This window comes from Onthophagus taurus, chromosome 3 (genome assembly GCF_036711975.1).
Source record: "Onthophagus taurus isolate NC chromosome 3, IU_Otau_3.0, whole genome shotgun sequence".
NCBI classification, from domain to species: Eukaryota; Metazoa; Arthropoda; class Insecta; order Coleoptera; family Scarabaeidae; genus Onthophagus; species Onthophagus taurus.
This window is the reverse complement of record NC_091968.1, coordinates 11,401,126-11,419,568: the sequence shown is the minus strand read 5'-3', so window position 1 is coordinate 11,419,568 and position 18,443 is coordinate 11,401,126. Positions and strand designations below refer to the sequence as shown.

General features: G+C 32.1%; 2 protein-coding genes and 1 long non-coding RNA gene across 3 annotated transcripts; 2 read left to right on the top strand and 1 right to left on the bottom strand.

Moving 5' to 3' along the window:
* The first annotated feature begins 377 nt into the window (after positions 1-377).
* Positions 378-7,395, top strand: LOC111416913 (nephrocan-like). Its single transcript, XM_023049033.2, has 2 exons — positions 378-542; positions 6,477-7,395. Exons 1-2 carry the CDS (start codon positions 378-380, stop codon positions 7,290-7,292), a joined length of 981 nt encoding a protein of 326 aa, XP_022904801.1. The 3' UTR covers positions 7,293-7,395.
* Positions 7,396-8,757: 1,362 nt separating this feature from the next.
* On the top strand, positions 8,758-10,218 carry LOC111416904 (uncharacterized). Its single transcript, XR_002706615.2, has 2 exons — positions 8,758-9,892; positions 9,945-10,218. It is a non-coding gene; the product is annotated as an uncharacterized lncRNA (long non-coding RNA).
* A 694-nt stretch (positions 10,219-10,912) lies between these two features.
* Positions 10,913-11,506, bottom strand: LOC111416903 (uncharacterized). The gene has a single exon (XM_071195038.1). The coding sequence runs from the start codon at positions 11,504-11,506 to the stop codon at positions 10,913-10,915; it is 594 nt and encodes a 197-aa protein (XP_071051139.1).
* Positions 11,507-18,443: the final 6,937 nt, after the last annotated feature.

The window sequence follows — 18,443 nt, the reverse complement described above, 5'->3', positions numbered from 1 at the left end:
AATTCCCTGTGGCAGGGTTTCCCAAACAAGAAGTTTCACCTTGAATCAGCGACCAATGAACGCAGGTAAACTCTACCTCTTCTCTCCTACCCACCTTTTTTTTTATTGCTTCTACCTGTTGCGTTCTCCAGTTGAACGCTTACCCACAAAACTTATCGTATAAAACCCAAAAGAATGTTGTAATATTTCGAAAAAATCCAACAAATTCTGCAATATGGTATTAGTAAATTTGGTTTTGCAACAACAGCACTTCATAATGACACAGAAAAACATTTAAAATAAGGTGAAAAATAAGTTTTAATTGTTGTGAAAGTGGCCAAAAGGTTCAAAGTGTAAATTTTAATGAGTTTTTTTTTGTTTTACCTTGTTTAGAGAGAATGCAAACGACGGAGGTGTTCATCATTTTATTCACGTTCTCGACGGCTTTGGGTCAAACTTGTCGTGAATGCCAGATATTTAAAGATGTAAAGAGACTGAAAACTGCTAATTGTTATCGGAGGGAGCTTGTTAAAGTGCCCAGGTGTCACACAAGTGGAATCGAGGTGAGTTCATTTCAAGGACTTTTCAAAGTTGTTTTAATACTTAAATTAATTAAATCAATTATTTAATTTCATTAACTAATTAAAATAATTATTATTTAAATTAAAAATTAATAAAAAATTAAATTATAAATATATGCAACCACTCATACAAAATCGATAAAGTAGTTATCTATTTAATTTAATTAATGTTATAATAATGAGTCGCACAATTATAAATATAGCTTTATTAACTATTAACTCTACAGATCTTTTACAGCCAGTACACGCACGAGTTGCTTGTCATGGAATACTTATGCAACTTGTCGTACATCTTTATGACACCTCCCCTATCAAGTTAATACATCACATAATCGTTAAATTTAATCGGCTTTCGCATTATTCGGGACGGCTTAGTTTTTAGATTAACAATTGGTTGTTCATTATTTGTAATTAAAGGTACAATAGCATTTTCTACCTTATCACCTAACTTATTATTATCATGATTAGAATCAATGTCCTTTGGAAGAGCAAGAGGAATCGTACTCTCTTCTATATTTGTAGGTAGTTGTCTGTCAGTTTCTGATTTTCTCAAGACTTGACTATTTCTTCTTAGTACATTCAGTCCTGTGTTTATTAAGTATGATCTTGGACTTTCATGTTTACCTATAACTACGGCTGGCTCCTTGTTCTTTCTATAAACTATCCTTTCTCCCACATTTAAGTCTTTCAATGGTTTTGTTCCCTTGTCATAGTATTTTTTCATTATATTTTGTTTCTTGCTTAAATCATTTCTTAAGGGGGCGTTTCAAAGCGTCCATTTTTATATACGCCGGGAGAGGTTACGTAGATGTACATTCATGACTTAATGCTACATATTTATAAAAAAGTAAATACGTAGGCTTGAAGTACATATATTACTCTATGGAATGACATATTTAGTATTCTAAAATAATCATGACGCTGACAGAAATAAATTACGAAAGTTAGCCATAATAAGGGCTTAATACAAGTCGTTCTCTAGAAGAGATTAGGGACTTAAACGATGTGGCAAATATGTCATCTAATGCTTATGTATCTTAGGAACAGATTCCGTATTCGTAAAAGTACAATAGCTGTGTGATTATTTCATGAATGTGTTTTTTCTGAAGATATGCGATTTTGTCACAATTTTTAGTCATTACGAAAAGGTGTAAAATGGGTTGCCTAAAATCGACAAAACAGTACTAAGTAAACCTTTGGCAATTACTTTGTAGATGGCTTTAGGTAAAACCCTTTGGGTTTTGCATTTGAATGCATTTACTGCACTAATCATGTCAGCGATATGCTGATTTTTCCCTTGTATTTTTAAATTTAATTCATTCAACTTTGCCGTTATATCTGTCAGAAATCCGAGGTCGATTAGCCAATCCTTATTTTCTAATTGCTCGTAAAATTCGCCTCTTAATGCAATAAATTCCTTTATTTGTGGCAAAAGCATGATAAACCGCTCAAGTATTTTACCTCTGCCCAGCCACCTCACTTCAGTATGTAAAAGAAGATCTGTGAATTGAACGTCCTCATCTTCTAAAAGTAATTTAAACAATCTGTGGTGCATAGCTCCCGATCTTATGGAATTAATAATTTTTGCTACAATCATAAATATGTGTTGAAAACCGATTGTTTTTGCGCATAACATTTTCTGATGTATGAGGCAATGATAAGAAATAAATTTCGAAAAAATATATAAGGAATCCTGTCTACATAAGGCAATAAATCCTTTTTTCTTACCAGTCATCGCTGGTGGTAGGTAATTTTACATCTGTTATATACTTTTTAAAAGTAGAAAAGATATCTTCTCCTCTGGTGTTTCCCTTTAATGGCAGAACTTTAAGGAATTCTTCTTTTGTTGTAAAATCAGAAAATACCATCTTCACGCAAATTGCTAATTGTGATATATTTGTCACGTCTGTCGATTCATCCATCTGTAGCGAAAAGAAAATACTAATATAATACTAAATATTTGCTAATTCTGCCTCCAAATTCTCCGCAATTACTTCAATTCTTCTAGTAACAGTTCGTGCTGATAATTGCAACGTGTTTATAGCTGAAACTATTTCCTTTTTATTTTTAAATTCTTCAAAAAGTGAATCAGCAGCTTCTAACATGGCTTCTTTCACTAATTCTCCATCTGTAAATGGTTTTTTATTCTTAGCTAGCAAATGCGATATTTTATGACGCGATCGTTGCTGCTTTATGTTGTTGCAGTGGTTTAGTAAAAAAACTTTGCTGGTTAGTTATAGATTTTAAAGAAATAATTTTTTGTCTTCTAATTTCAGAGTTCATTGGATAGTCACTATCAAAATTGGTATGAACGGTCTTAAAATGTTCAATATTACTTTTCTTGGGAATCGCAACACTATTATTACATCACAAACAAATACACTTCCCTTTGTAATCAACGAAACAATATAGATGTTCCCATTCATCGTTAAAATAATATGTTCTTTTTCTTTTACATTTATCCATGAAGGGTTTTGAAAAAAAAGAATTTTTTCGGATTACTTGGTAGTTTTAAATGCATGGTCTACGCGTGGTCTATTCGAAATACGATCACACACTAACAAAAAATACGTGCGTGTTATTAGATACGCTCAAGGTTAGCAAACTGCTAATCTATCTAGCACAATCCTAAACTCAACTGACTACTTGCTGTATATCGCCGCAGTCCAACGAGGGCGCATTAAAAATCGATCGGGGGCGCCGCGTTGCCTACCCCTGATCTAGATCTTTAGTTTTACGAAGTATGTTCTTAGCTGTCTGAACAACGCGTTCTGCCAAACCATTCGATCTTGGATATCTCGGGCTGCTGGTTTTAAATTCAAAATCATATTCTTTTGCAAATTTTCTACATTCAAAGGACGAGTAGAGCATGTTATCCGACACAACAATGTCCGGCACACCATGAGTTGCAAACACATTCTTAAAAGCATTTATTATGTCCAAACTCTGTTTTGACTTGAGAGGTATAATTTCTAACCACTTTGTCAGATAATCAACCATAACTAAAAATGACTTATTACTTTAATATTTGTTTAATGTCACTAGCCATACCAGGCCAAAATAAGACTTGACGAGCTCTCGCAGTCGTTCTGTTTATACCAAAATGCCCTTCATGTAAAATTTTTAATATTTCCTGTCTTAATGATTTAGGTACGACCACTCTATTCCCACAAAAACCATTCCATTATGCACGTCTATGTCACTTTGTATTTGAAAATATACTTTCATTTCTCCATTATAAGCACTTTTTACTTTTTTATACAGGGTGAGTCAGAAAGAATGGGAAATTCGAATACCGGAGACACTAGACACCAAAATATGACGATTTAACCTAACATGTCTTATACAAATGTCGGTGGTTTTTAATACACAGGGTGTTGAAAGTTAAATTTTTATTTCGAAATTTCTTGATAATTTTGAAGGTTTTTGTACTATTAACATAAAATTTGGTAGTTAGATGTTTTCGAGCATAATAAATACGAATTTGATATTTGTTTTGTGATTACTCGTAGAGGGCGCTAGATACACACTGTACGTTTGAGATATCAAGTCATGACTATTTTGTCAGTTGAAGTATGGTGAATTAGAACCAGAAATCTGAAGGAGTTTTCAATTCTGCACAAAAAAGGTACTCTTGCTTACATTGTCTAAGTCTACTGGTTTCCAAGTTATCTGCTTTTAATTGTTTCAAAGTAATTTTAACGTTAACATTTAAGATCAATAACACATAGTAACTATAGCAATTTGTAACGATAATAATCGGTAACAATAACAATTAATTAATAACAATAGAATATTGTGAGCATTTTCAAAAATCCAGTGGACTTAAATCTGGATTTCTCACTATTAAACAACTCATTATGTCGTGGCATTTTCAAATTGGTAATAACTTTATTGTTGGTAAAAATGATTATTGCACACGGAAATTAGATCAATGTTGACAATTAACAGGCAATTGTCGAAACATAAGCGGAAAAATAACCCAACTTTGCTTATGTTAAAAAATAAATATTTTAGAAGAAAAAATACATTTAAACATTTAAAAGTAAATAATTCGAAAACCGATAGATTTGGACAATTTCAATAAGTACCTTTTTTATGTAAAATTGAATGCTCTTTGTGATTTGCAGCTCTTATTGGTCGTAGCTGTCGAGCCAAAAAACTTATGATTTGATTTATCAAACGAGCAGCGTGTATCTAGCGCCCTCTACGAGCAATAACAAAACAAGTTTTAAATTCGTATTTCTCATTCTCGAAAACATAAAACTACCAAATTTTATGTTAATAGTACAAAAACCTTCAAAATTATCAAGGAATTTCGAAATAATAATTTAACTTTCAACACCCTATGCCTCGAAAACCACTGACATTTGTATAAGAGATGTTACATTAAATAATCATATTTTGGTGTGTAGTATCTCCGGTATTCGGATTTCCCATTCTTTCTGACTCACCCTATATATTTCCTATCTTCTAACTGGAAATTAGTTCTTCCTTGACTGCGCCATGTTATAATAATGAGTCGCACAATTATAAATATAACTTTATTAACTATTAACTCTACAGATCTTTTACAGCTAATACCATTGAGGTCTTATATATAATCTAGAGTGCGTATGCTGTTGTCCCCACCACGCCTGAAATGAAGCCAGAAAGGTCGCCATGTTAGATGTACCAACTTAGCGGGAAATTCGAAATTCTTATATATACTTATGCAAGAATTTACATTATTATAAACTAGAAAGACAGAAAATAATAACCAAAACAAAACACATTAATTTTTTATTGATAAATAATTATTAATTATATAATATTTTAAAAGAACTTAATAATTTTTAACAATAACTCTTATAATTAACATAAACTAAGAAGAAAATATTTAAAACAATTCTGATTGATCACGTTAACCTTTTGCTTATAAATGATTGTTAGTTTATTTTAAAAGAACTGAACATTTCTTAATAATAAACTTTACTTGAACTTCAATTGTTAATTTCAAATCAAGTAACCAGAAACATTTTATGGACTGTTGGAAATAATCTTCCAACCTAATAAATTATAAAAATATATGTGAAACAAAAAGAATTCGAACACCTTCAACAAAAATAAAATTTTATTAAAAATAACAATATGTTTATAAGAATTGTGAGGTTATAATTGTAGGATTTGTAGGTATAATACAAGGTTTATAGAACATAAGGTTACCTCATTCCCTATGCCTCTGTAGTATCGATTATTACCCCGCAAATTGACGTCACTGGTTCGATACAGTCAGAATAAAAGATAGCCTATACGTGCCTATACTGTGGTACAGTCTATATAAAATATTTAAACCTCGCATCGTGTTGTGTTGTTCATAGAACCAGCTACGTCACTGACCCACCTTGCCTCTCAGAGGAGGAGAATCGGTATTGGGTAACCTTATGTTCTATAGACCTTGGGTATAATAGAGACTTGAAACTATAGCTAAGTTCAGGTCGGTACATCCAACATGTCTGACTTTCTGATTACCCCCACCACCACCACATACGCACTCTAGATTATACATAAGACCTCAATGGCTAGTACACACACGAGTTGCTTGTCATCAAGGTTTATAAATATATAAAAGGTTGTCTAGGTTCGTACGCAACCAAACTGCGCATTACGTCACATGTGGAAAATAATACCGCCAAGCAATTCAAATTAAACAAATGCATGGAGCGCCACATGGTCATGAGGTTGCGTGCGCAATCCGTGATCGCTTACGTCACGAAACACTCCTGCTCTTGCCCCTCGCCCACTAACTAAAATCAAAGTATTGCAGCATAGGAACTTAGACAACCTTTAATATATAAACCTTGGATTGTCATGGAATACTTATGCAACTTGTCGTACATCTTTATGACAATTAATTTTTATTTTTTTTGATTTTAGGTATTGGATTTATCGTTTAATAGACTTCGAGATATCCAAAAAGATGATTTTGACTCATACCCAAACATTCAAGTTTTATATTTATCGGATAACTTCATTAGAGAAATCCACAACGAATCGTTTATGGATAAACCTTATTTAGAAGGTTTAGATTTATCCTCAAACGCTTTTTATCACATTCCTATCTCGATTTTTCATCTTTCACAATTAAAGTGGTTACATTTATCAAACATAGCAAATCCTGGAATGGTGGAACAAATCGAGAAAGCCGTCCCTATTACGAGTCCGTTAACTTACTTGGATTTAACCAACAATAAATTAACTCGATTACCCGATTTGGGCGAATTACCGACTTTATTACATTTGAACGTGTCTGAGAACAAAAATTCTGTTTTAGTGAATATTTCAACGTTTGCTGGATTATGTTCATTGAAAGTATTCGCTAATGAGAATTTTAAGGGTAGTTTTAATGATCCTTGTGATTGTTTGTACTTAAATCGGTGGTTGATACAAAGGGGGGTAGTTTTTAGTAATTTTTCTTGTGAAAATAATTTTCGTGGTGATTGTAACGGATCAATACCGCAGGAGTACATTAATAAATATGAGACTTGTAAAAAAACTTTCGAAGAACAACAACAAACGTTGTTTAGGCACCAAGTACTTAAAAATACGGGAATTGGGATTATTGTGGTTATGATTTTGATTACTGCATTATCAACGATTTTATATCGATCAAAAAGGAACAAAAAACGTAAAATGGAGGAGCATGAAGAACAAGCTAAACGAAGAAAATTTAATGATAGGAATTATGATTAATTTTTTTGTTTTTGAATATTATTATTTAAAGTTAGGTTGTAAATATTTGTACATATTTGTATTAAGGTTCATATCACTAAATAATAAAATATCTTATAAATAATATATATCTTTATTGCCCAACAAAGTACCAATTACAGGATCATCTTACACTATACAGAAATACTAACTTACATAAACAAGAATCAATTAAACACTAAGCGAAAAACCTTGTACTTAATCGTCTCTCAGGTTTACAAGCCTTGCACATTCTCTGTAGCGCTATCCTACACGTTGGTTCTAGCGATGTCCTAACTGGGGTTTTCGTCTAACCGAGTTTAAAATTTGCGTAAACTGAGTTAGTAGCAAAAATCTAAAATCTGTAAATTTGCAAACCGCGCACTGGTTTGAATTGAAGTCACTATTGTATTCTTTCACTCACATTATGGTATTGTTTTAGGTAGTATCGGACATTGTTATTAAAATTGTACTGCAGGCAATAAATAAAATACTATCATTCCCGTTTCCAAACATTTTTTCATAAATTTGCGAGCCCCAACGAAAAGTAATCGTGCCAATTTAGAGCTTTTTTGATTGAATGCTGGCTAGAATATGGGGTTTTAAAGAACATGAATAGAGAAAACTTTATTCGGATTTTCGGTCAGCAGGAATTAAAAGTAAAACATCTTTTTAAAATCGCTAATATTTCGATTGTTAAAATTACAATCTTCTTTAGAGCATTTTATTGCTAAAAGATATTACAAAGAACAAAACGTAAAAAATAAAATAAATACTAAATGATTAGTACCAAAAATTTTAATGTAGTACATAATTAGTACATAAATAGCACAAAATTATAGCACTATCAAAATGTTGATATCTTAAAAGGGGGGTGTAACTGAACGTCCAGCTACACCCCCCACTTTGATATTATACAAAAAGTACTAGATGATTAGCACAAAAATTTTTAATGTACCAGAAAATTAGCATATAAATAGTACCAAATTATGGCACTATCAAAATGCTGATATCTTGAAAGGGGGGTTGTATATGGAGGGGGGTATAACTGGACGTTCAGCTACACCCCTACTTTAATAATAATTGAATTAAATTGACGTTTTTTGAACTTTTAACGTTTCAAATAATTATTATTAGTCTGGTCAAGATGGCTACCCGTGAATAATGATTATTATTCACCGCTATTATTCACTCCGTGAAAAATGACTACCATTTTGTTTTAGAAAACTTATTCATAAGGTATATATTATAAGGTAGTCGTGGACAAATATTATTATTATATTAAATTTATATTATATCATATTATGTTATATTTTTCCTCCAATGACGTCACGTTTCCCACCTCACCCCGCCAACGTTAAGTTGTTCGCGTTGGATAACCTTATAACCAATACTCAACGGACCTTGCCTCAAATGTGCTCGAATTTCTGTCAGTGCGCTGCCCGAACATCCTCTCAAAATATAAACAAACCGCTCAGACAAACTGACGTCATATCGGCGCGCAGCGATTGCGCAGTAACAAATCTACGAACACGACTTCAAACGCGCCGACACGAAGTGAGACTACTGATTCACTTTATACTGTGGCTCAGTCCAGTTGATAATCATGTCACTGTTCTGTGTGCTGACGTACGCTTCAGACGGGACGTGGCGTCTTTCCGTCTACGTAGATAAAATGATATTTAAAACCATTTGCACACTGAATTTAACGCAATTGAATTGATATGGGCCTATGTTAAAAACAAAATGACAAAGAACAACAACACCTATAAAATTAACGACGTTCTCAATTTGTGTCGCGATGCAATTGCTTCAGTTACGCCACAAATCTGGAAAAATTGTGTCAGACACGTTAAGAAAACTGAAGAGAAATACACCTTGTCGATATCGCCATGTACGAGGCAACAGTTAATATGAAAGCGATAACAGTGCTTCATCAGACGAGATTGATGAAACGATGTTTGGTGAAGTATAGAGTAGTATAATCAATACTAAGTGTCAATCACTAAGTGTAAAACACCATTAATGGTACGTATTAGTAAATAAAAGTAGTGAATTAGAAGGAAGACGGCCAAATGAGAAAATATTTGGTCGCTTGGAGGAAAATTTGAAAACATTTGGTTCTTTCAAAAAATCTGGACCAAAAACGTATAATAAAGAAAATGAAGAAATAAATGTTTACTGGCATTTCGAAAAACCACTGTTTTCGAGTTTTACATAAACACCGCGATAGCCAAAAAAGGCTTGAATTTTGTCATTGATACCTAGTTCAGGTTAATGAAAACCCAGGTTTCAGTAGAACAGTTATCTGGACCGATGGAGCACACATTAGCAGTGCGGGCATATTTAATAAAAATAACCAACATATATGGTCAAACGTAAATCCCCAAAACACCATTGAAAGGCGTATTCAAGGCCATTTAGGTTGTAACGTATGGGTAGCATTACTAAATAATCACGTTTTAGCATATCAAATATACGAAGAAAATTTAAACGCCGAACGGTATTTAAACATTTTAACAAATCACATTGAAAGATATGTTGATGGTTTACCATTACGTGATGTGAAAAAAATATATTTTCGCTGGCGCATAAAGCTAGGCGTATATCTGATTTTTTAAATATTAATTTTGAATATAACCGGATTGATTTCAGCGGACACCATGGGTGGTCACCAAGATCACCGGATTTTTTCTTTGGGGTTACATAAAAAACCAGTTATATTTCATGGATAATGGAAATATAAGAGAATTAAAGACAAATGAGCGTTGTCTCAATTCTTTTTCCAATATAAATATTTTTAACGCAATAAAGTGTTAGAAAACGTTGTGAAATTTGCATCGAAAAAAGAGGTAGTTAATTTAAGTATTTTTTATAGCATTGTTTTAATAGTCTTTGGGAAATAAAATTATTAGTTTTTGTTGTTAAATTACTATTTTTTGCGTTAATAAAACCCCCCTACCGCCCTGTAATTTACAGGAAAGTGTAAATTTAATTTCTTCGACGACACTAGATGGCGGCGTTTGAAAACAATAAGAAATAGACCTGTCGAATCCTATATTTTTGAAATCGGAAAAAATAACGAATTTAATAAGCGAAAAGTCAGTGGTTATTTCCATTTAAAAAAATGAAAATTGTCATATCTCAAAATCTAAAACCGAAAAATTTTTTTGACTACGTCATGAAATTCTCTGTAAAAAAGTGTCCATATAATGTCTTAGTTAGAATACTCCACCTATAATAATAACCAAGATAATTGTAATTTTTGCCTCTTGGGGGAAAACAAAAGATTTTCGGCATTAGCAGTTTTTCCAAAAACGAGATCATGACATGTAAGCTACTTTTTTTCTATCTCTTTTAGTTTCCGAGTTAGCCTATTCGGACATCGAATTTGAACCACCCTGTATACTCTTCCACATCCAGAACGGTTTTTATGACAGTCATAAATAAAAGCCGGGGTGATTTTTGCCCGCTCGAATACCTGAAAAGGACAATCAGACAAGGACAGGGTCGAACTTAATTTTTTTTAAACTAAAATTTAATAAAAAACAAAAGTTTAGTTATAACTAAAATTTAATTATAAAAACTAGTATAAAAGTCAATGTATAAATGCTAAAATTTAATTATTCGTCGTCGCTATCACAGCTATCATAATTTTCAAAGCTGCTTTCATCGGAACTCTCATTTCCGATATCTATAATAAATCGTTGAATATTTGGCGATACATAAGAATTTTCTACGTCCTTTACGTGTTTTACGCAGTTCCTCCATAATTCTACTGGTATGTTGTCAACCTCTTGACGAATTAAATCCACCAGTTTGGCGCTTAAGGTTGGAGCTGCATTATGTTTTCTAATATTTCGCTTTAAATTGCTCCAGATTAATTCTATGGGGTTCAAAATACAATGGTAAGGTGGTAATCGTAGAACTATATGTCCCGCTTCTTTTGCCATGCCATCAATTACGTATTCGGTTGGAATGTCAACTTCATTGACTTTCGCTAACAGCTTATCTTTGGTAATCTTACCGTTCGGCATGGCAATATTATGTTCTTGCAAGTAGGATAAAACATATTCTTTTTTATGCCTCTTTGCAGGTTTGGGGTGTAACATTCGAGAATGATAACTTGCGTTGTCAAGAACGATTACCAAAGTCTGATTTAATAAATTTGGTAATAATTGATTTTGAAACCATGTCTCAAACAACGCAGAATCCATGTCTTGGTGATAATCTGCAAAACAGCCTTTAATATTTTTTAAATTCCCACCTCCATTTTTTTAGCCGGGGAGTTTCGGTAATAAATTATTAATAAACCGATTGTCGGTCGTCAATAACAACCGATCAGGTGAGTTGACTTGACGCCACCGACTCATTTTCTAGGAGAACAAGTGGAGGGGCTGAATCGTATCGTACCGTTACAAAAGTTCCGGGCCCTAGTAATAATATTACCTATTATGAGGTCGTCCGTCCAGTGATTTGTACTTAAATCCAATTGTTTGAAGATATCGCCGAAAATGCTCTTCAGAATAAGGTATTTCTATATGATTAGTTTGAAAATCCATGTTGCAAGTTTACAAATTTTGAGAATGGAAATTGAAACTTCTTACTTGCTGTTTAAAATTTATTTTAACGATACAGTTTCGGGAAAAACTCAGTTTCCCATCATCAGCCGAAGCTAAATATATATAAAAATAGTTAGTAATATTCAGATAAATATAAAACATGAACTTACTGTCAATAAAACTATCATGGAAATTTTGTTTTTACACGTTTTTACATACAAATCAATCATTAAAACTTTTTAAAAAACGACAGATGTACACGTATATCTTAAATTATAAATAACATTTCTACATATAAACGAATCACGAACACGTTAAAAAATTTTTTTATCGATGTTATAGTTCTGCACTTGAACCCTATGAAGAAACGACTGGTTGTATCTCGGAATGAACGAAGGTATTGAAATATTTGAAAGAGGAAGAACTTGTTTTGTTGAGCTGGTATTACGATGTTATGTTTTTTAAATTCATGTAAAGAGGTTTATGTTGCAATTGAATTTGTTCATTAAGTAATTTGTGTTTGTTTTTAACTTTATGTTTGTGAATTTCCAATGATTCCAATAAATCAAGCTTAAAGCCTTTTTCGCATTTATGAATGAGGTTCACATTTTCATAATCTATTTTATGTTTTGTTTCTGCTGCATGTTTATAAACGTTTGAGTTTTCTTTAGTTTTATGTTCTTGAATTCGCGTTTCAAGCTTTCTTCCTGTTTGTCCAACATAGATACATTCACAATCAGAACATGCAATAGAGTAGACCCCACTTTCCTTCAATTTATCCTTGTTTTTATTATTATGATAGTTAGAAAAAATGTGAAGTAAATTGTTGTTGTTGGAGAATGCTAATGAGATGTTATATTTTGAAAAGGTTGATCTTGATTTAAATGTGATACTGTTAAAAGTGATAGGTTTGTATATATTTTTCGTTTTTTCAGGTTTAACATATACAGGGTGTCTCAGCGAGACCGGTCATTAGACGTTTCTGGAATTCTGGCCAAACAAAAAATTTGAGAATGTAGACTTAAGTATTATCAATTACGTTCTCTTCATCTAAAATATTTTCAGATTTCTAGCACTTCCGGTTATACCGGAAGTCGCCACCTACTTTATTTTTTTAAATGAAACACCTGTATATTTTTACATATTTGGATTTGTCTGTTTTAAAAGTTTATAAATAACTTTACTTTTTGCAATTTGAACCAGCAATTCTCGAGTTATTCGAATTTTTCTAGTAAAATTTGTTCCAGCGGACATTTGTTCAAAAAATCATAGAACACTCAATTTTTGAGATATCAATTTAGGATTCAGAACATGCTTAAACAACATGATGGAGTATGTTTTGGTGCCGAGAACGGCTGTCTAGATCGTTTGGTCACTTTACTATGAAACGTTAACTTTTCGAAATTTGGAAGCACCTTAACTTAATTTTTTTAAATGGCACGCCCCATATGTTATTACTTAATCGTCTTCGGCGTCGCATTTTACATCTTTTATATTCCATATGTCCTATGCCTAACATTAATAGTTTGAGAAATAATTAGGGTTTTTTGAAAAATGCTCACATATCATATGGATATTAACCTAGTGTGCCATGGGAAACAAATGTTTAATGACTTATTGATAAACGTCAAAGTCTAATTTAGGTTGTTTGATGCTTGTGAGTCTAAAATCAGTTAAAATGGATATTAATAACGTAAATAATGTTTATACAAATGAAGAAATCCATAATTTACTTTTTGTGCACGAAAAGTGCGACAAAGTTCTTACTAGAACTTGCAGAATGTTTAATGAAAATTATCCACATTTATCTCCGATGACAAAATGTAAATTTAGAGGAATAGCAGCAAATTTTCTGCATTTTGGACGAATTAATCACTGACCAAAAAATGTAGTAGATAATGCAACGGAAGAGGTGAATACCTTGGCTTATTTCGAGCCCAGTCCCAACACCTCAATTTGAGCTACCAAAGAAGATCTGTGAATCATACTACGAACTTTGTCGCGAAAATTAAATTAAGAATTTCTTGATTTGTGTAAATATTACTTTCGTTATTGTTATCGATTTTAACTCGTTTCAGTACTAATATTAAAGGGCATAACAGATAATTATTAGCTCACATGCATCAAGTGACGTAAACAGGTGAGTCATTGACAAGAACTCATTGAGAAGGCTTGTTTTTCATGGCACATTAGACTAAATACCCATATGATATGTGTGCATTTTTCAAAAAACCCTAATTATCTCCCAAAGTATTATAGAAAAATTCGAATAACTCGAGAACGACCGAATCAAATTGCAAAAAGTACAGTTATTTATAAACCTTGAAAACAGACAAATCCAAATATGTCAAAATATACACGGTGTTCCATTTAAAAAAATAAAGTAGGTGGCGACTTCCGGTATAATCGGAAGTGCAAGAAATCTGAAATATTTTAGACGAAGAGATCGTAATTGATAATACTTAAGTCTGAATTCTCAAATTTTTATTTTCGCCAGAACCCCAGAAACGTCTAATGACCGGTCTCGCTGAGACACCCTGTATAGTGGATCTGTTTGAACATGTATTTTCCTGAAAAGATTATTTATGATTTTATTAGGGAAACCATTCTGAGCCGCTAGATCATGTATGTAGTTATATTCCTTGATTTTGTTATCTTCTGATAAAGGATATTTTAAGAGCCTGTTTATCAGAAATTGGCTAGTTTTTGGTGGAGAGGGTGGACAGACTCATAAGGGATAGTTGTTGGTATCATTGATGGTTTTCTAAAAATGTCAAATTCTAATTTGCCATCTTCTATGCGTTTCACGGTTAGATCTAAGAAGTTTAATGTTTTATCTTCTTCTATTTCAATAGTGAAGTTTTGTGTAAGTTGTTTAAGTAATCTAAAAAATCATTTAACGTATCTCTACTTCCCTCCCAAACACAAAAAACGTCATCAACGTATCTTATTCAACGGTTAATGTAAATGTTATAAGGGTTTGAGCAGTTAATTATTTTGTTATTTTCGATGTGATCAAGGTACATGTCGGCAAGTATTCCTGAAAGAGGCATTCCCATAGGTAAACTGAGTGATGACATGTTTTAGAATGATGTTTAAATGTTTGATTGCGTCTGTGTTATTTTTAAAATTTCATGAAAAAAGCTTATTAGTTAGTTCCAGTGTGATGTCTATTGGAATGTTTGAATATAAATTAGTTACGTCGAAGGAGACTATAATTTTGTTTCTAAAGTCTATATTTTTTATTTGTTCAATAAATTGATAGGAATTTGATACTGTATATTTTGGTTTGAAATTTGTTTCTTTAAATATGTTTAACATAAATTAAAATAAATTTTAAAATAAAGTTAAAATAAATTTTAAACAGCAAGTAAGAAGTTTCAATTTCCATTCTCAAAATTTCTATATGAAGTTCTTGTAATCTATTCTTTAAAGAGGCGATAGTAGGCACGATATTTTCCAAATACATATCGTAAATAACTGTTTTTATTTCCGTTGTGTAAGTATCCGGAATTCTTTGGAAAAGCTGAGAAGCTTTAGTGGGTCGAACGCATGCAGTTTCTCTATTTTCCAATTGCGCAATGAATCTACGTACCGTTGTTACAGGTACCCCTGTCAATTCACTGGTAACTTTACACGCAGCAGCACAACCCTTTTCTTGTAATTTAACGTAAACGTTAACAACTATTCTTTTTCTTACGATACCTCTCACGTGCCGTTTAACAAAATACTCATCGACAATTTCCCCTGTCCTCTTTTATAAGTAGTTTCCATAAGCTATTTTAAAGTGTTTCTTAGACAAAAATATTATTTTTAGGCATGTCTAAATAATAGAATAAAATTTTAAAGAATCTAATTATCCTCCGCCCTCTTTTGTAATTAGACAATGCATGCTTTCTCAAAACATTTCTTAGAAAAAATATGTACTTAATATTAGAAACACAACAAATAAAAGATTAATGAGTATTTGTATATCACCCTATTATTTTTCTACAATTTGCAAGTAAAGGCTGTTCCTTAATGCGGTCCTGAGTGAGGAATCCCAGCATTCTACAATGGGAAACTACCTGTTACAACCCCGTCTTTGTTCGTTTTACAACTACAGTAGGAAAGTGACAGAGTCATAAAAACCGACCGGGATGTGGAAGAGTATACCACATCATATTGACAATCAGAACAATTAACATAAAAGTTATGCAATTTTGTATGAAGACCGTTAACATTTTGATAACACACGTTGATACTACAGGACACATTGTTAGGCAAGATTAGTTTTCCGAAGCAATAACAATCGAGGGAATACTACGGACGTATTTTTGGACCAGACTCCCTTCCCCTGCATCAGTTCTCGATTACAGCTCCGTTTGAACCGTCCTATAAACTTTGTTGGAAAGGCGTACGATCATTAGATATAGAGATGTTTCTGTACATCTGAATGGGACTTCAAGTTACGCATATTACGAAACGCGATTTTAATAGAATTCCGATTGGATAACTTTACACGAATAGGTCTGCGTCTAGAATTATTAGAAGGATCAAACTTTTCGCCGTTTATTAAATAAAAACGATTTTTTCGGACACTCACTAGAAATGGCCTATATTTCCTTATTACAAATCGTAAAGAAAAGTACCTCATTTCTTTATAGCAACCAAATAAACAATTACTTATTTATTAGAATAAATATTAAACGTACAATTATTAATTAAGAATTTTATCCATGTTGCAAGTTGGGAATATATTAAATAATATACTAAAAAGATATACTAGAAAAAACTTCTTTAACTTGCTTTTATTTAAATATATATCGAGACTAGTTTCGAGGTTACACCCTCATCTTCAGTCGAAACTAGCAAAAACGAAAAACACATTAAAATATTAGAATAAAACAGTTTAAAAAAACTTACAGTCAAAATTTCAAAGCAATTTATACATGAAAAGCGAAAAACTCGAACGAAAAACATTATCACGAAGAAAACTTCTTTAAAAGGTATGAACACGTTAAAATTTAAAAATAAATAATCACAACAAAAACATTCACAATATAATTCAAAATGTAAAATTAACGTACGACATCAAAATATATTAAAAATTTTGTCAAAAACGAAAAACGAAAAGATGTCGACGGTGAGACGAGAAGAAAGGAATTGGGAAAAAGACTTGAGCGGGTTTTAAACCTGCATTGAACTACCCGGGCAAATAAACTTGAAATATAAGCCCATTCCTTTCAATAATGTCACTTTTCAGGCAAAACACATTTTTTCTAAATATAAGCTTTCCTTGGCATTTTCGAATAATAACACGATTCTTCGACTTTTATCCAACTACCATATGAAGAACAAAGATATTTTCAAAAAATGTGGCATATATTCAATTGGATGTTCCAATTGTAACTCAGTATAAACTGAGTTACAATTGGGCAAACAGGGCGTAAATTGGAGACTCGTATACGAGAACACAAAACTAAAGATAATTCCAATGTATTTAAACATCACATTGAAACAGGCCACAAGATAGACTATAATAATACAAAACTTCTACATAAATGTGAAAAAGGTAATAAATAGGCTAGATCTGCTCGAAATTTTAGAAATTAACAAACACAAAAATAACAATAACTGCGAATTATTAAATGATCAGCTTCAATTATATAATAAACCTATTTTCATGTCTCTGAGAGATCATAAAACAATTACATAACAAGTTTATTTGCCCGGGTAGTTCAATGCAGGTTTAAAACCCGCTCAAGTCTTTTTCCCAGTTCCTTTCTTCACGTCTCACCGTCGACATCTTTTCGTTTTTGACAAAATTTTTAATATATTTTGATGTCGTACGTTAATTTTACATTTTGAATTATATTGTGAATGTTTTTGTTGTGTTTTTAAATTTTAACGTGTTCATACCTTTTAAAGAAGTTTTCTTCGTGATAATGATTTTCGTTTGAGTTTTTCGCTTTTCATGTATAAATTGCTTTGAAATTTTGACTGTAAGTTTTTTTAAACTGTTTTACTCTAATATTTTAATGTGTTTTTCGTTTTTGCTAGTTTCGACTGAAGATGAGGGTGTAACCTCGAAACTAGTCTCGATATACCGTATTTTCTCGAATCTTATCCGCACTCGAATCTAATCCGCACCCCGATTTTAAAAATGCAATGATGGTAAAAAAAGTTGGTTTTCCAATGTAATCCACATCCGATTGTAATCCGCATTTGATTTTAGAGCATACAAAATTTGTAAAAAGGGTGCGGATTAGATTCGAGAAAATACGGTATATTTAAATAAAAGCAAGTTAAAGAAGTTTTTTCTAGTACATATATCTTTTTAGTATATTATTTAATACAATTATTAAGATTAGAGAAGCTTATACTTGATGTACACTGTTGTTACTGTAAATCACCACATGTTAGTGACGATTTTGATAACACCTCCTGATGAATCACTACTTTATTTTGTTTGTTTGGTTGCTGTAGTAAGGGAAACGGCAGAAACGACAATTTGTTTCTCGAGCTTGTCGTGTACTTTTTAAATAATTTCTTATAAAATGTAGGTACTTCATTTAAATTGAGTGTCCGAAAAAACTTCATGTATTATTCT